The sequence below is a fragment of the Xyrauchen texanus genome, chromosome 21 (assembly GCF_025860055.1).
Source record: "Xyrauchen texanus isolate HMW12.3.18 chromosome 21, RBS_HiC_50CHRs, whole genome shotgun sequence".
Lineage (NCBI taxonomy): Eukaryota > Metazoa > Chordata > Actinopteri > Cypriniformes > Catostomidae > Xyrauchen > Xyrauchen texanus.
Genome location: NC_068296.1, coordinates 36872730 through 36892468, shown reverse-complemented (window position 1 = coordinate 36892468; position 19739 = coordinate 36872730). Strand labels below are relative to the sequence as shown.

The 19739-nt window shown below is 38.0% G+C and overlaps 1 protein-coding gene across 1 annotated transcript; it reads left to right on the top strand.

Annotated features, from left to right (window-relative positions):
* Window positions 1-3313: 3313 nt before the first annotated feature.
* On the top strand, window positions 3314-19710 carry LOC127661330 (gliomedin-like). Its single transcript, XM_052151960.1, has 10 exons — window positions 3314-3998; window positions 9203-9254; window positions 9348-9365; window positions 9471-9560; window positions 15128-15238; window positions 15401-15523; window positions 15632-15697; window positions 15791-15916; window positions 16040-16190; window positions 17628-19710. The coding sequence occupies exons 1-10, from the start codon at window positions 3549-3551 to the stop codon at window positions 18091-18093; spliced, it is 1653 nt and encodes a 550-aa protein (XP_052007920.1). The 5' UTR covers window positions 3314-3548; the 3' UTR covers window positions 18094-19710.
* Window positions 19711-19739: the final 29 nt, after the last annotated feature.

The window sequence follows — 19739 nt, the reverse complement described above, 5'->3', positions numbered from 1 at the left end:
TTGTAGGTGGACATCTGTTCTGTTTCTCATAAGGATTGCTAAGTGACTGAGGATGACAGCAATCTTCGAGACAGGATGCAGCAGCCAAATCACTTACCTTTACTGAACACAGCATTATCCTATCAACTGACCCCTCTGAGGGCCTGTTATATAAAAAGTCCTTGTATATTTAAGTTGTATGTCATTGCCTTTTATTTTGTTTTGTATGCTTCTAAACACACAATTTCATTCAAAATGTAATACATTTTATTGAAATGAATATTAGTTTTCTATAATATACAGTACAAAGATTATCCAATAGTACATATTTCTCTGTATAAATTATGTCCAATAGAATCATAACATCTATTTGAACAGGCTAGGAAATCATGTTACCATTTGTGGACAGGCACTGGCCTCGTTTAGATCCTGTCTGTCAGATTTCTATGAGTTTGTTTGTGTAAACTAAGAGTTTTTTAACAATGGTAAAGTATGGTGTGCCACAAGGCTCAGTATTAGGCCCTTTGTTGTTTCCCTTGTACATGCTCCCAGAGAGCTCCATTTTCTGGGTGAAATGTGCAGAGAGGGGCTCCAAAAGCTAGTTTTAAAGCAAGTTATATTTAGTTGTAAATGATTTAATACAATAAAAAGGAATCCAAATTGTATTAAATCAACCCCAAAACCCTAACCCTAAACTTAACCATCAGTGGAGTAAAAATGTTATCTTAGAGGTAAAATGGAACCACTGCTTTGTGCTCTTTACCGAATATGCAAACACGATTACTTCCTGGTTTCCACTCAGGAGAGTATCCCAGGTTTCCAGTGCTGCTGATGCAACATGCCACAGGAGAAGGTAAATATGCTTGAACTGATGCAAAAATGTCTAATGGGAGATGGTGCTTGTCAGTAACTCTGTAGAAGGGGGTTGATGTCAGGGTACTGGAACATTCGGTAGTAACATGTTGACTTCCCGTGTGATCATGTTGCTTATGCTTGGGGTCAGGTAAATCTTACAGAATTTTTTTTTAGAATACTTTCCAGAGGAAATGAAATTTGCATATTGGTGCAAACTCTGAAAAGTTAAATAAACAGTTTCTGTACTTGCTGATAATGGATTATAGAAAATGTTATATCTTTTCTTCAAATGTGACTTCTTTGAAATTCTTCCTTTAAGGCAATCGTGGCAAACTGCTAATTGGTTGGAAAAAAAAACCTGCCTGAACTCCTGTGAACCCTACATCCCCTCAGCATTAGCACACAGTGCAGTACAGACCCCACTCTAATACCTTGTTTCTTGCTTGCGTGCTCACACAAACCCAACCAATGAGCTTGCAGCTCAGCTTGTATGTTGTATTTGGCCATGACCTACAGCTGCAGGGCAGCAGAACGCCAAACAACAGACTACACAGTTTCATACTGAAATACAACATTTATCAGAGCACAGAGGGAGTTCTAACCTCTTTTTATGCACAAATTATCTGGTTGTACAAAACTACTTTCATTTTATTGATATTATAATACCAGGTAGTGGCAATACTTTTTGCTTCAAAGCTTCTCCACTTTTTGTGAGTACAGATTTATTCCACATTCATTATGCAAGTGCAAAGAATACTGTGGCAATACAAGCCCATATGTCTTAATGAGATTAATAGATTGGTGCAAATGAATATCAGATCAAACCCAAATTATAACTAGAGAAGTGAGTCACGTTGTGTGATACAGGCTGAATTGGCATCTGAATTGTGTGTCAGACCTTAGACTCCATACACGGTCCGAGTTCCCTTAAGGATGCCCGTTCCATTAACTGCTGACATTGACTCTCTCTGACATGTCCATGAATCACCTTGAAGCTGAATAATTTTTCTTGTCAGTGTTTTGTCTGTGTTTTTCTGTCTTACACATAGTGGCCTCTAAAAGTATATGGACTCTTAAGTCACACTTAACAAGGCATGATATGGTGTCATGGAAATTTATAGTCTATGTATGATGTCAGTTACCCTCAATTTCAAACAGGTAACAACACTTTAATCCCCAACAATAAACGATGGGAATTTTAGTAAATCCATTTCCTCAAAGTAATTTAGCCATCTCTCACTATAGTAAAATTGTTATTGTTGTTGTAATGAGAGTCTGTGGTTAGATCAGAATTAAGCTTTATCATCGAAACAAGTAGTTTCAATGACAAAGTGAATCCTGAGACGCTATAATAATTATGTAATACAAATATGTGTTTGAGTTACTTTTCTTTTAAGAAAATGCTACTTCACTTCATATTTTGTTATATAACGCAATATTGTAAACCTTTGACATTTAATCATGTGCAGGATAGGAGATAGATATCTATATTTAAATTTTCTCTAGTGAAAATGCTAATTTTTTATATTTAAAAATGACCTCATTACTCATGTAAATATCCATTTTAAAAAATGTAATTTTAATTAGTACTAGTAAGACATAATTTTTTATATCTGTAACTGCATTTTCACTAGTTGAAATGCATTTACAGAAATCTATAATACTTTTTTTACTAGTTTAAATGTAAAATATATTTGCTCTGTACTTCTAATATTAGAATTTTTTATAACTATAATTTCATTGTTACTAGTGCAAATGTCAATACCTAACACCGACAACTGATTACAACTAGTAAAAATGCTAATTGTTTTTATGCTAATGGAAATGTTAATATCAGATATCAGTAATGAGACTGCAACTAGTATGGAAGCCTTTTAAGATACTTATACTGTATAATATATCTGGCATTCATTTCCAGATATCTGAAATAATGAATTTAACATGTTAAAATACATTTAGATGTATTGAAAATATTTAACTATAGCATTAACTGTACTTATAAAATTTTTACTAGTACGAACACATTATTAAATGTTAAAAGGGCAATAAATAATAAATGCAAAGACAGTCATACAGTACATTGAGAAGTGTGGCTTAATTGTCCAAATACTTCATTTGGTGCCATCGTTTATACTTTTTAGATTTTTGTTTTGCGAAAATAAGGTTTAGTACAATGTGCTTAAGGTAAGCAAAGCTTTAAGCTGTCCAAAACTATGTATGTATACAGATACTTTTAAGACAGATTTGAAGATATTTCTCAACCTGAATCTTGAAAACTGTGACATCCATTACTATTGTGAAAAGTGTTTACTGAAGACTTGCAGTGGCTCTCGGCATCTCTAGTTTTCTTCCACATCATTGGTTGGATCTGGATTATGCTGGTCAGCCCACGGCCATACTGAAGAATTGACTCGACTGCATATAAATCAGGTGAATGCACAAACGGAGGGTTCTTCTCCTCATATCAGAACAACACAGATCCCAGAAACTCTCAGTTGCACACAGACCTGGAACAAGGACTTCAATTGTCCTCTCACTTCTGGACACCATGTCCTTCCCACTAATTTAAGGGGAATAGTCTACACTTCTATTATTGAGCCTTACTTTTGAGATCTGTGAGCTTTGCAGTTTGTAAAACTGAAGCAAATTTAGAAGTCTAAAGAGACTTTTTGAATTTTCTGAGAAGGGGTTCTCTCTAGGACTCTTAAGTCGGAATGCTGGATCCATTGGCAGAGTTGAGGAGAACTGGAGGCTTCAGGCAGTGTGGTGGCCGGATGTCCTGGCAGGTGCGTTGGGCTCTGTTCAGCATGTGTGTACTGATGTTAATAAACTCTGCCGGCCTGGTGCTGCTCCTGGTCCAGCAGAGAGAACTGTGGGCTCACCTGAACAAGGTGGAGGAGCAGATGGTGGAGATATCTCAGAGTTCTGTTGTGGAGTTCATGACGCAAGTGAATGGAGATGAGGCAGAGTTTCAATACTCCAAAAGCAAGCGCAGACGGCAGCATCGGGGGACTCGGCCGATTGTAGATGGCGAGGCGGGTCTGGAGGATGAAGTCTTGGGTGATTTACAGTATCAGCGTCAGCAGAGACATGGGCAGCTTCTCCAACACAAAACACAAGAGCAGGATGGCATGATGATGATGATGACCTACTCCATGGTGCCTGTAAGAGACAAAAACATCTCTTGATTAATATCACTGTTAATTACAGAGTTAACTGCTATTATTGATCTATTTTATAATTACATCTATCTATTATAAAACTAAATAAGATCTGAAAAAACATACTGGTAGATCTGTAAAAGCATTCCTTGAGAACCCTTAAGATGGTTGGATGGTCTTGGGTGGTATCCCAGCCTGGACAGATTGGTATGTTTAATGGTTTTAAAATGGTTTTTGGGCAACTGTCAGCAGATCAGGCTGTAGAGACCAACTGGCCAACCAGCAAACCAGCTTTGTCAGGCTGGGAGACCAACTACTGTAGACCAATTAAGACCAGTAAACCATCTTAGGCTTGTAGATCTATAAATATGTTTTCAAGTTACATATAAATATGACATTTTTATATAAGTATTGTCAGGGGTGAAAAGAGTACTGACAAATCATACTCAAGTAGAAGTACTGTTACTTTCCAAAAAATGTAGTGTAAGTAGAGGAAAAGTAGCTGTCCTAAAAACTACTCAAGTAAGAGTAAAATTGTAGCTCTTTTAAAAGTACTCATGAGTAGTGAGTATTCTGTACTGAGTTGCAAAACCAATTCCCCATTATAATGAACACTGTATGCCAACTTTTAATATACATCACTTATCTATGATAAACACTACTGTATATGAATCTGATTTCAAAAAATAAAAGGGAGACATGATAACAGAAGTGAAAAGATTAAAAAGTTATTTTCAATACACTGCATCACCATTTTACATCGTAATGTATGAAACAATTACATTAAAATCATTTTATGTGTAGGGTCTAAATTTCCCTTAATGCCGACAGTGTGTTATTGTTGTGTATAAAACATGTTCAAACAATGTAAGGAATGCCCAGAAATGCTAAATAAGCAGGATCACTTTGCACATCATGTCAGAGGAGGTTGAGCAGGCATGGGAAAATGTGTTTTAGAACAGGGGCTACATCATGCTTAAAAAGGAATAATTCACCCAAAAAGGAAAATTCTCTCATTTACTCACCCTCATGCCATCCTGGATGTGCAGAACGCAATTTAAGATTTTTAGAAGAATATCTCAGCTCTTTTGGTCCATACAATGAAATTAAATCAGTGCTAAAATTTTGAAGCTCCATAAATCAGCATAAAAGTAGCCTAATCCATGTGACTCCAGTGGTTTAATCCATGTCTTTAGAAGTAATATGATAGATGTGGTGAGAAACAGATCAATATTTAATTCCTTTTTTATTATTAATTATCCTCCCTGCTGAGTCAATCTCCACTTTAAATTTCACTTTTTTTCTTCTTTTGTTTTTGGTGATTCACATTCCTCATGCATCTCGCCCCCTAATGTGTAAAGAGAAGAATTTGAGTAAAAATGGACTTTCACATTACTTCTGAAGTTATGGATTAAACCACTGGAGTCATATGGATTACTTTTATGCTGCTTTTATGTGCTCTTTGGAGCGTCGTTTGGCACCCCTTCACTTACATTGTATGGACATACAGAGCTGAAATATTCTTCTGAAAGAAAGAAATTCATACACATCTGGGATGGCATGAGGATGATTAAATGATAAGAGAATTTTCATTTTTGTGTGAATTATTTCTTTAAGTAGCACATGGGGGGCCACATTGTCCTGTTTATGAGATACAATGTTCCACAATTATTTAGTTCTTGTATCTTTTAAGCCCATCAATAGTATTCTCATTCTAATGCATGATGCAGAATTTTCTGAAGTTTGTGACCAGTGGAATGTTCTGCTGAAGTATTGCTCTGTGAAGATTGATACTTTTCTATCAGGCATTAGAAAAAACATTATAAAGGCTAAGCATAATTATAACTTATTTTATCATCTGTACTTTCCTGGTAATTTATTGTACAAATTAACACTCTCTGTACATCAGGGGTCAGTATTATTAAAAAATTAACAATATTATTTAAAAATATTATTATTTTTCTGCCAGTGGTGGTGGCGTAGTGGGCATAATTGTTAACCAGAGGGTAACTGGTTCGATCCCCACATCCACCACCATTGTGTCCTTGAGCAAGACACTTAACTCCAGGTTGCTCCAGGGGAAATGTCCCTGTAATAAGTGCACTGTAAGTCACTTTGGATAAAAGCGTCTGCCAGATGCATAAATGCCAAAAGCTACTCAATTTATTCATCCAAAAGTAGTGAGTGATTTTCTCTTTTCCTTGTTATTGTTGTTTGATAATAGTCTTTATATAAAATAGCCTACAAGACAGTGCTCTATTCGGTTACATGTACACTTCAAGTCCAACATTTGAGATGTCCAACAACATACATTCCACTTTCCACCAAACCGACTGCATTTAAATTAATGCCTCATCAAGAAGGGCATTTGCAGAATTATAAAGTGTATTTGATAATTTAGGCGCATTAGCGCACAAACATTATCTGCCTGTCAATCAAACAGCATGCATCGACAGACATCAGGAAATAAAAAGTCAATCTTTTATCTAACGCGATTGATGTAATGAACACCCCTGTTCTAGATGTTAAACATAGGCTAAATATAGAAAACTACTCAAAAGTTTGATCGAGGATATCTCTCTTTTTTCTGATCTTGATCATTTTATTACACAGCCCTATTGATAACATTGCATTAATCTCTCACATCAAACCCAATAATCTCAGTGATAAATAGTTACATTACAGGCTACATTATAGACACACAGAATCTAGTGAGCAGAAGTATGAAATTTACCTCGATATGTTTCTTCAAATTAGATGCAGGATTAATGCTGATATCTGGCTTGAGCAAACTAAACTCACATGACACAGTCAAGCAATTGGCCTTTTTCACTGCGAAAATCCCTTTCAGGTGCGGCCGTGATGTTCAGATATAAACTGTGCTTGAGGAATCCTCCACATCCATAAGAGTTAGCACCGGATCTGCAGCTGCCATTCAAGTGTGTGATTTGATTTGATTCACAAGACTCTCCCTAGCCAATCATAGCAATGGGAAGTAGTGAACACAGATGGTGGGAAAATAGAGCATTAAAAGTACAGTTACAGCACTTAAAATGTACTCAAGTAAAAGTAAATGTATTATGTAGTAAAGTACAATTCTTGGGGAAAAAGTAGTTAATTATAGTATTTGTAATTTGTTACTTTACACCCCTGATTATTGTTAATATATGTTGTGTTTGCTAAGGTAATTTATGTATTATAATTACTATTGCTACTTTGGGTTAGGGTTTGGTTCCATACCACTTTGCATTAATGTTACTTTTGTTAAATATTATACAAGTTTGAATAAGTGTATTAATGATTAAGCATTTATAACATGATAGTTAATATACTCACTATTTGGCAGCATGAAGGTTGCCCTTTATATTCATGTTGTTATAACTGAAAATTACAGATTTCTAGTGCATTTGTAAATGACTCACTAGTCACCACCTGTTAATAAAGCCTTATCAACGTGAACATAGATCCATTTTATATTAGGAGTCTTTAACTACAACGTATTTAACCATCTACTACAATGTTCTTATTATGTACCTTTTTTGCATTTTACTTAAATGTAAAGTACCTGTATTTAATAACATCTGTAATTACACTGTTAACTGTTCTCCTAATCCTAAATTGAACCCTATTCCGACCCTTATCTTACCCTAATCTAAACCCTAACCCTACCACTGAATCTACCTGTACCTAAACCACCATAGCAGCAAATATGAATCTTCTTAGAATTTTACAGAACAACATAGTTACACAATTAATACATTGTATTGTCTGTATTTTAATGTTTGTAAATAGTAGTTAAAGACACTTAATAAACTCATCAAAAAAGAAACGTCCCTTTTTCAAAACACTGTATTTTAAAGATCATTTTGGAAAAATCCAAATAACTTAACAGATCTTTATTGTAAAGGGTTTAAATAATGTTAAACATGCACCTGTGGAACAGTCGTTAAGACACTAACAGCTTACAGACGGTAGGCAATTAAGATCACAGTTATACAAATCTTAGGACACTAAAGAGACCTTTCTACTGACTCTGAAAAACACCAAAAGAAAGATGCCCAGGGTCTCTGCTCATCTGTGTGAACGTGCCTTATGCATGCTGCATGGAGGCATGAGGACTGCAGATGTAGCCAGGGCAATAAATCGCAATATCCGTACTGTGAGACGCTTAAGACAGCACTACAGGGAGACAGGAAGGACAGCTGACCGTCCTCACAGTGGCAGACCACGTGTAACAACACCTGCACTGGATCGGTACATCCCAATATCACACCTGCGGGACACGTACAGGATGGCAACAACAACTGCCTGAGTTACACCAGGAACGCACAATCCCTCCATCAGTGCTCAGACTGTACGCATTAGGTTGAGAGAGGCTGGACTGAGGGCTTGTAGGCCTGTTGTAAAGCAGGTCCTTACCAGACATTACCAACAACAACATCGCCTACGGGCACAAACACACCTTTGCTGGACCAGACAGGAATGGCAAAAAGTGCCCTTCACTGACGAGTCGCGGTTTTGGCTCACCAGGGGTGATGGTCTGACTCGCGTTTATTGTCAAAGGAATGAGTGTTACACCGAGGCCTGTAATCTGCAGCGGGATCGATTTGGAGGTGGAGGGTCAGTCATGGTCTGGGGTGGTGTGTCACAGCATCATCGGACTGAGCTTGTTGTCATTGCAGGCAATCTCAATGCTGTGCGTTACAGGGAAGAGATCCTCCTCCCTCATGTGATGCTCTTCCTGCAGGCTCATCCTGACATGACCCTCCAGCATGACAATGCCACCAGCCATACTGCTCGTTCTGTACATGATTTCCTGCAAGACAGGACTGTCAATGTTCTGCCATGGCCAGCGCAGAGCCCGTATCTCAATCCCATTGAGCACATCTGGGACCAGTTGAATCGAAGGGTGAGGGCCATGGCCATTCCCCCCAGAAATGTCCGGGAACTTGCAAGTGTCTTGGTGGAAGAGTGGGAAACATCTCACAGAAAGAACTGGCAAATGTGGTGCAGTCCATGAGGAGGAGATGCACTGCAGTTCTTAATGCAGCTGGTGGCCACACCAAATACTGACTGTTACATTGATTGAGTCTCAAAAAGGTTTAGCTATGCTGAAAAGTGCTTACATTCTTCTTGATGATTTTTCCACGTACAGCTACAAAGATCCTACTACTTTTACTACTACTACTCATAATTTGATGTTTCAGGTTCAAATTCTGCTGGACATTTGCAACAGCACTAAAGGAGTTTGTCTGACTGGTGAGACTTGTGCTTACTCTTATTTTCTAATTTTATTATCTTCTTTATTTTCTCCTCCATGTTTACAGTTTGATTTACTTTTATCATTTACAGGACCACCAGGACTTCCAGGTAGGAAATTAACTCTTTTAATGAAAAAAGTCTGTTTTATATTTCACCTTTAAATCAAAGGGAAAAAGTAAATATTAAAAAAAAAAATACATTATGTAATTCCAGGCTTGCCGGGTATGGACGGAATGCCGGGATTTAATGGAACAGATGGAATTCCAGGGTTGCCCGGAGTGCATGGAAAACGAGGGAAAATAGGTCAGCTATACATGGAAGAACATGGAAATTGGTCCATCATGCACATGAATGAATAGAGTTAAAACAGGACTACTGAAAGAGAATGTCCTCTTTTTGAACCTCTTCTCGTAAATTCTGCTTTTTTCCGTTCATCATCCACTGAGGGGGATTTTATCCTGCTTCAGTCACTAAGCAATGAACTCCCACTGAAAAATACTGAACTCATGACCACCACTCTAATTAAAGCTGACTAACAGCTCTATTCTACGAAAGCACAAGAGCCCACTGGAATTCACCAAATAAAGAATGAATAGAACCAGAATGAAATTCTTTGTATTGTAGTGAAAACATTTCTGAAAATATTTTAATAGTCTTTATCTGAAAGTTGATAAGAATATTTTGTAACACTTGCTGAGCAGCCGTGATTCATTGTTTTAGCTTCACTTCCATGACAAACTGGCAAGTGATCGTTTACTATCAAATCTCAATTCTCAATGAAAGTAAGCATTACTATAAAGTAGTTTATAAACTCATTATTGAAGCACTACCTACCACCCTTCTGTACAACTCACCGAGTTGGGATACTCAAGTCCGGACTCGTATTTGAGCATGGTCTCGAGTCCAACTACAATATATCCATAAATGGATATTGCACCCCTTATATTGATGCATTGTTTTTCTTAGCTGTAAAGGTTAACATAAACTTAAAGTAATAATGTATTGGCTTAGTGCTAAATTTACAGTTGCAATTTCAATCTAGATACATAAACATATTCCATTTCTGGTCTTGACTTTCCAATTCGGCTCTTTAAAACTTGATTCAAACTTGACTTGTTAAAGCCCAAGGCCCAGTTGCAAGACACCTCTTATGTTAAGTAAACCCTTAGTTATAACTGTAAGTATATTGTCAATTAGGTTTCCCTTTCATAGGAACTTGAACTGCTTAATTGCATTTGGACACACCCTGAGTGTCACATGGTCTGAAGCCCTTATACAATCACACCAATTTACTGGCTGATGGCGCTTATGCGACACCCCTAGGGAGCTATGTCATGAGCTGCATAAAGGCGCTCGCTTTGTGCCATCGAGTCGAGATTTTCTACTGTTCAGTGCACTAAAAATCTGGCCTGTGTTGTACATGACTCACATCGAAGCGAGGATCATTATTATTCTCGCTTATGAGTGGCAACATAGGATGGAATTTAAGAAGCGATGGAATTTAAGAGCGAGAGCATGTGTTTTTTTCACAGACATTACAAGGGTCCGACAGGGACAGCGGCGCTGTTCGAGGCTTGCAACTTCTCACCACGAGGTGTTATCCCCACTTGTTCCAGTTTCACAGCCTCCAGATTGGAGCGTGGGCAGTTTGGGATTTCGGCTTTGTGCCTGAGAATATTGGAGTGTGAACAAGTGAATCGGATTCTTCCTCGTGTTTATCGCCCTCCTCAAGAGTGAAAGTGCATGTTTCATCAGACATGCTTTGAGGTCTAGCTCAGCTGGCATTTTCTGACTGAACTAGCATGGGAAAGAGTTACCATGTATATTGCTGTATGAGAGAATTTGAGAATTGGCCACAAAATGAAGAGGCTCGAATAAGAGTATATTCCCCAGTGGAATGATGGCGAACCAACCCGCAAGCGCTTCGTCTGTGCCATTATACTTTCGGGACGCTATCAAAAGATGCAAGGTATTTTAACTCGTTTTATTGTCTTTCGCCCATTCGTGGACCTCGCAGGCATTCTGACAAGACAAGATGCTTTCTCTGCTCGACTTTTAGGTGGCTGCATGGATGTCGCTCTTTTCAGTCAGTTGTTGGATCTACACAAGATGGTTTTGCAGTCCAACAAAGTGCATTACATTAAGGAATGACTTTCAGCTAATATCAGATCTGTCAGCTAATATCCGAATTCACATAGTTTTTCCCACACGGCTCATGCTGGGGAACAAGTTGGTCAAGGCGATGCTTTTGTTTGCGAGGGTGTTTTGCACTATTTGGGTACTACACATTGTTCCCCCGTTATATGTTGGGACAGGTTTAGTTCTATACAGATTTTTCAGTACACCAATTTAGCTCAGTCTCCCCAGTAATTTACGCTGGTGAACGAGCATTGAATATTTTCAGCTTGAGTTTTGCCTCTGTCTCAATGACCAAGGGTTTCGGGGCACACGTAATATAACTTAATTTACGATAAAAAATAGGTCTACACACAAGCCTGATGGGTTACGAAGGATGAGCCCCTATTCAGTGAATGAAAATGGACCTTATAAACATATCAGTTTCTCTCCTGTTTGCCCTTCAGTTTGTATCGGGATGAGTTCGCCACTGTACACGCCTCAAATCTCCAACAACCAGAATATGGTTCAGTTTTCCCCTGCAGCTTGCTGGAGAGTGACGTTTAAAAACATTTAAAAAATGTTTCCCGAATTCAGCCTCTGTCTCCATGACCAGGGGTCTCAAGTCATGCATAACAGAATTCAATGTTCAGCAAACACAAGTGTACACAAAACTCAAAGCGATCATAAGAACCACACGTTGTCCCCCCATAAGAATGCTGGGGCCGTTGTTGCAACTGCTGAGAATGTTCACACATTCTTCCCCTTTCTACACTAGGGAAGATGAATCTGGCATCCTCTGCTGTACATACATTCAGAGTGACTGCTATTTATAATTGCCTGATCGAATTCGGCCTCTGTCTCCATGACCAAGTGTTTCAGGACATGCATAACAGAATTCCATGTTCATCAAGCAGAAGTGTACACAAAACATACAGTGAACATAAGTACCACAAGTTTTCCCCCCATAAGGAATGCCGTAGCCATTGTTACGAACCAGTTTTCTGAAATAAATATTACCCCCAATGTTCGTACACTTTTCCCTGTTCAAAAAATAGGGAAAAGGTTTATTCTGTCAGTGTTCCTGCTGAAGATACATTCAGGGCACTCAACATTTATGCCTAAATACAATAAAGGCAAAAACATTATCAAAATTCCCTTCACGGGTTGGGGCGCTGTATACAAGAGTCATCCAGCCTGTGGGGTTTGGATGGGCCAGTGGCAATATTGGCATTTAAACTGTCTATAGATGTTCACGGTGCTGCTGCCGTTTACGTTTTTTCCTCCCAGGGCAGTCGTGTCCTTATCCGTTTGGACAACAGGACGGTGGTGTCCTACATCAATTGCCATCAATAGTGCGTTCTCATGGAATGCTGAGGCTGGCATGTCACATTCTTCTGTGGGCATGGGACAGTGTGCTGTCTCTATGAGCCGTGCATGTTCTGGACCGGTTGAATTTGGGGGCAGATCTCCTATCCAGTGGACATTACATCTTCAGATTATGGAACAAATATGGAGAAGGTTCAGCAGAGCGGAAGTGGATCAGTTTACTTCGAGCGAGACGTCACACTGTCCCCTCTGGTTTTTCCCTCTTGCCCAAACACTGCTGGACATCGATGTGTTGGCACATCAGTGGTTGACAATGCATCTTTATGTTTGGGAGGATCGGGTTCAGCTTCTTTTAGTGGTGCCATTTTTGGCCATCTCAAGGATGGATTTCATCTCTGTCCCCTCCCCTGAATAAAGTGCCTTGGGAGATTCCAGTTGTCTCAGGCTTGGGGCAGAATTTGGCACCCCCGGCCAGACTTGTGTAAGTTATGGGTATGGCCCTTCAATGGGCGCACTTTTGAATGATGGGTCATCCCCACTGTGATTGATACCATTCTGAATGCTAGTGCTCCATCAACTAGGAAGCTTTATACATTCAAGTGGCGTATTTTTCTTCTTCTTGATGTACAGCGCGAGGTGAAGATCCAGTTCACTGCCCTGTCAGTTTAGTGCTGTATTTTTTTGCAAGAGCGTTTTGGGGCCGGGGTTGCCTCGGCAATGCTTAAAGTCTATGTTGCTTATCAATGGAGTGTCTGTCGGTAGACATTCTTTTGTCTCTCGTTTATGCCCGAGGTACGCAGGCTAAGACCTTTTCATCCCATCCGCTTTCCTTTATATTATTCATCTGTTGTTTTAGAGGTGCTCTCAGATGCTCCATTTAAGCCATTGGCAAAAGTCTTAAAACGACCCTGCTGGTGGCATTACCATCGTTTAAAAGGGTTGGTGATTTGCATGCCCTGTCGATTCATTTCTTATGTATGGATTTTGTGCCAGGTCGTTCAAGGGATGTGTTAGGACCTTGCTTGGGCTCTTTGCCCAAGGTCGTTTCTACATCATTTCACTTGCAGACTATCAATTTTCAGGCTTTCCATCCTCCCCCATTTGAGTCAGAGGAGCATGAAAGTTTGGCTTTGGGTTCGTCTTTGGAGGACATTTGTATGGTGGCAGGATGGTCCTCTTTGCATACATTTGTTAGATTTTATAATCTGGACGAAGACTTGACTCCTGCTTCCCAGGTTCTCCCTGTTGGAACAGGAATAAACTCATAATACCCTCTATTTTATTCAGATGCTTTAGCTCACTTGTGTGCCGCTATATGCTTACCGTTCGCATGGTGTGAATATATATCGTTCCCAATGCGATTATGCAGCTCGAGTTCCTACAAAAGGGAATGTCTTGGTTACGTGAAGCATAACCCTGGTTCTCTGAGTTTCAACGAGATGTTGCGTAAATTGGCCATATATACCAGCAGCCACATATGGTCGTGCTTTCATGCAGAACAAAGTCTCGATGGCGCGAAGCCAGCACATTTATGGAACCCATGACGTAGCTCCCTAGGGGAGTCGCTTACGCGCTATCAGCCAATACATTGGCGTGATAGTATAAGGGCTTCAGACCACATGACACTCCTGTGTCCCAATGCGATTACGTAGCATCTCGTTCCCACTTCAGGGAACCAGGGATACGCTTCATGTAACTGAGATGTTTTCTTCTGCAACCAGCAGATGGTTTTGACTCTGACTTAACTAGGGTGGACTCAAATAGAATACCATTACAACTACCTATACTTGTTTATTAAATATCCATGATGGCCAGTGTTTAGTGTAATCTGATAACAGAGTAATTAGTTACTGTAATCTGATAACTTTCAAAAAGTAGTGTAATGCATTACTTTTTAAATTCTTGAAACCAGATTACAGTTACATTACTTTTAAATACATTAGTAGGGGAAGACATATATCTAAAATAATACTATGTAAAATACTTTTATAAATGAATTATAAAGCTGTCCTTAGTAAAGGGTAGGGCCTATGGCAATGTCAAATTCACAGTGCCTCTTGCAGTCCAACGGGGGATGGGAGGGTGCTTTGCTATCCTCGTCGATATTGATCTCATTCCTGGGTCACCCCGCAATAGCAGTTGCCTTCCTTTGGAGTCACCTTAAGTAGTGACAGCCGATAGAAGGGGGGTTAGGGGAGAAAATAAGTGAGAAAATATAGATATTCTTTTATTTGTTGAGTGTAAAAAGTGTTTCAGAAAGTAAATTAAAAGTCATTAGTAATCATGTTAAAGTTTCAGACAATTATTTAGACATTTGTAGTGGATTACTTTTTTTGAGTAACTTACCCAACACAGGTGATGGCTAGAATCATTTGAGAGTGGAGTCACATGGAGCCATTAGTGAGTGATTTTGGGTTTTTGTGAAGGTCCTCCAGGTGAGAATGGCAAGCCTGGTGAGAAGGGAGAGAAAGGCGATCCTGGACCCCTGGGACCCCCAGGAGAAAAGGGAGAACCTTCAAATGATGTCATTATAGAAGGTACAATGTAGTCTTGATTTCTTATTTTTATATTAATCAATTTATTTTAATATAACATTTTAAATCAGTTTAAGTCATCTTGAGGCCACCTTGGAAATTGGACCATGTACTTCTGTGATCACAGCTATGTTTAGTGATATTTCTTTCTGCTGTAATCTGCAGGTCCACCTGGTCCAGTGGGACCCCCTGGCTTCCCTGGTCCACCTGGCCCTCCAGGCCTCCCTGGGCCCCCGGGGCCCCCAAGACACAGGAACCACAGAGCGCATGTCCACATGGAGTCTGTGGGTGAGTGATCGGGAACAATTTAACAAGTAATATCAAGACAGAATGTCCAAGAACCAGGCAAGGTTTTCCCCATATTTTGATATAGTGACATTTTCTCTTTCTCTTTAGGTCACCTGAATTCAGTCCCAAACGATGACAACATCAGCCAGAAAATGGCATCATGGAAGAGGAATGGTACCAACCAGAGCTAAATGAGATATTCTGTTACTGATAACGGCCTACATGAACCCTACATTAGATGTGACATTGTGTATTTGTGTTTGTCAGATTGCATGATAAAGTCCGTGCTGAACCCCAGACACCTGATGAAAATGAGCAACACGTTTGGAGCTTGGATGATGGACACCGCAGCTCAGGGTGATGAGAAGATCTGGGTAGCAGAACATTTCTCAGGTACCAAAGAGACAGCACACGATTTGGGGTCATTACCAAGATGATCGCTCAGTAAATTGACGTGCCTTAAAACACTTTGGCTTTAATGGTTTTCCACCCATATCATGATGCTGTATTTTTCAGGACGTATCATAAAGGAGTATAACAGCATTGCAGCGTTCCAGAACAGCAGCAGTGAATCCATTGACGTCAGGAAGTTTTTCCAAGGTTGCGGCCACATTGTACATAATGGCTCCATATTCTACCACATCGCTGGAACCTCTAATATTGCAAAGTAGGACTTGTTTTCAAGTGCTAAATGTGTTATTCCACCTAAAAAAAAGAACAAAAATTCTGTCATTGTTTACTCACCATCATGTTGCTCCTTACACAAAAGAAGAAATAATACCATAATGTACAGCGTGCTGTTCCGTAATGGTCTGTTCAACATAAAAGCACTTCATACAAGCCAAAGAATCATTTTGTGAAAGCAAAATGTAAATCATTTTCACTGAAAACGTGCCCTCCGCCATCAAGAATTTGAGATCAATGTTGTCAAAAGTTATTGGATTTCGTGTTTATGGCATTTATAGTAAAACCATAAAAACCTCAAGCACTACCGTGGTTAATCTATTTAATGGTTAATTTTCTGCCAAAAACATGGTTACTTAACTTACTTTTCATAGTTACTACAGTATCACTAAAGTTAAACCACAGTTTCCATAAAAAAAATAACAAAAATTAAATATTTTTTTTTTTTATAAAAACAAAAAAGTAATGGTCATATTACTAAAGTTAAACCACAGATTCCGTAAAAACATTTTTTTAAAAAAAATATTAAAAAAAGAAATAAAAACAAAAAAGTAATGGTCATATTACTAAAGTTAAACCACAGATTCCGTAAAAACATTTTTTTAAAAAAAATATTAAAAAAAGAAATAAAAACAAAAAAGTAATGGTCATATTACTAAAGTTAAACCACAGTTTCCGTAAAAAAATAAAAATAAAAAGCCTACAACAGTCATGGTTACTAGAGTATTACTATAGAAAATGTATTTCCGCCAAAAACTATCTACAATGTTACTATAATAAAACCATAGTAAAATAATGTTATTTGTACAGTAAAACCATAAAAACCACAGAAATGTGGTATTTATTACCAAAGTGTTAGTTTTCCTGTATTATCACTATGGTTTCACTAAGACTATCAGGGATAAAATATGGTTACTGTATGGCATTTTTTGCAAGGGCATTCAAAATGTTTTGCGCGGGAATGCAAAAGTATTTCAGGAAAAAATTAAATCCTGCCCTGTCTTCTAAGAGGCTCCATAAAAAAAGAACACATCTTTAAGCTAAATATTTCATTTTGCATTCCATCAAAAAAACAAACAAACAAAAAAAAACAATATGGATTTGGAGCAACATGAAGGTGAGTAAATGTTAACAGAATTGTCATTTTTGGGCCAGGGGTCTGTGGCGGTACTGCAGGGGGTGAGCAGAGAAGATGCTGTATATACAGAACTATTTTAAATGAATTATTATAATCTGATTTAAGCATTATATAATGTAATGCTAATGTTTTCAATGAAAGTAATTATTAAGTGTCTTCACATTTCTTATAAAGAAAATCTAGTTGTTTGTAAAGGTTGGAAACATCTTTAAAGTGTTGGGAAGTTTGTTAAACGTATTTTATCATCTAAATAAATGTATCCTTTTTCTCCAATATTCACAGGTTTGACCTTCATACAAAGATCTTACACACACTGAGTATTGAAAACACCCTGTATCACAACCTGTCCTACCTCCTTCAGAACTCAAAGACGTATTTTAAATTAGCAGTGGACGAGAACGGTCTGTGGATCATGTTTGCCTCCAGCATTGACGACAACATTATGGTGGCTCGGATGGATGAGAAGACGTTCTCCGTCACCAGCTACATCAACACCACCTACCCCAGGACCAAAGCTGGAAACATGTTTATCGCTTGCGGGATCCTCTACGTCACGGACACTAAAGACACAAAGGTGACCTACGCATTTGACCTCCTGAAAGAAAAGCCTGTCAGTGTCAGCTTGGATCTGAGGGCACCTGGAGGAGTTCTCGCAATGATCTCATACAACCCCAGAGACAAACATCTGTACGTGTGGGACAGCAGCTATGTCAAGTCGTACCAAGTTCAGTTTCTGTCTGATGAATAATTGGAGTACTTTGTTATTTGCAGCGTTTTGTTTTGTCAAGTCTTTTAGTATTTTATTGCAAATAATAACTAATCATGACATTTTTGCCTATATGCATATCAATGTTTCTTGTTTCTTGAGCAGATGATTAATCAAGAATACATTGTTAATCTAGTAATAGAGTCAATGCTGTAAATAAGATATGTTAATCGTCATATTCATATATTTATTTTTTATGATTTTCTTTTTTGTTTGCTAACATGGGTTTAAAGTAAACATGAGGGAAGTTTGCCCTCTCAAAGAGCTATTTCTGACCAGTGTGCAAAACAGAACTAGAAAAGCTTATATTTACAATAGAAATGTCCAGATGATTTGAGATTTAACTCATTTAAATGACTTTTCCAGGCCTGGAAATCCCCATTTTAAAACTCCCTCATATATCCAGGTTTCCATGACCGTGGGAACCATGTTCAAATAATACATTTCAATAGTCTCTCTTAAAATCGCAATGTGAATGTACTTGAATGAAATAGGATATTCAACCAGAGACAAAATGCATGACAGGATTTACATTTATCCATCGCTAATTGAAAAAATAAAGTGTCCGTTTCATAACGGACTGGAGCCAGACCTAAAAAAATATGTTTATGCAAATATTGTAAATGCCTAATAAATTTCAAACAAATTAATAGCTTGCCTAAATACATTTTTCAATTTAGACTTTAGACATTTATTAGTAACAACTTAGTAAATCCAACACTACTTACGTCTTAATATAATGAAATAAACGTGAATACCACCTAACAAATACTAAACAATCCAATAACTGGAATAGCTCAAATTTACACTTTAAACAATTTTAACAAGCAATTAATATGAATATTGAAACAACATTAGTTATATTACATTCTACACAAAAATAAGCCATTTAATAAGATGTAAATTATGACTAAGATAGCCTTACTTTACATTATTAATGACTGTTTTAATCATGCTTAATTAGTGCATTCTTGTGGATCCTTAAAATAGTGTTACCCATTTTTTTCCATTGGAATATTATACTGACGAATTGTTGCCAAAAACGCGTATTAATACCGTTAATAGGGTCAGTTACCGTTTCATGTTGACTTTAAATTCTAGATGTTGTGTTACACTGCCAGTATGTATGAAATGTTTCAGGTTCAGGTTTCACTGCATGCTTGTATTTGTAGCTACAAATGTGTGGAAACAAATAAATCCTGAAATATCTGAATCGAAAGTCGTATGGTGTTGAAAGAGCAAAAGTGAAACGACTTTCTTGAAATAAAAAGAATTTATTCAACTTACAAAGGTAAAACTTTGACCATGACAGAACAACCTGTTCCTTCAGAAATATCAACCAGTGTATTTTAGGGTTCGAATTTTCACACACGCACAGATCAGGCCAACCAATAGATACACATCAGACCATCTGTCGAACATTTATATACGTACAGTAGACGTAGTGTCCAGCAATTCAGACTCAAACACAAATAGGAATTTAATAAATACCACATACATCAAACCAAATATATACGACTATTCCAGCAGGTAAGAGTAAAAACAAAAAACAAATATGAAAACTAAAAGCATGTTGTGTTTGTACAAGCTATTGTTATAGTTCACTTATATATTATATATATATATAT

Excerpts from the sequence above, each read along its gene's own strand:
- LOC127661330 (XM_052151960.1), top strand. The coding sequence starts at position 3,549 with ATGCTGGATCCATTGGCAGAGTTGAGGAGAACTGGAGGCTTCAGGCAG. Across the intron at positions 15,524-15,631 it reads TGTCCACATGGAGTCTGTGG|GTCACCTGAATTCAGTCCCA; the intron begins GTGAGTGATCGG and ends CTTTCTCTTTAG. Across the intron at positions 15,698-15,790 it reads GGCATCATGGAAGAGGAATG|ATTGCATGATAAAGTCCGTG; the intron begins GTACCAACCAGA and ends TGTGTTTGTCAG.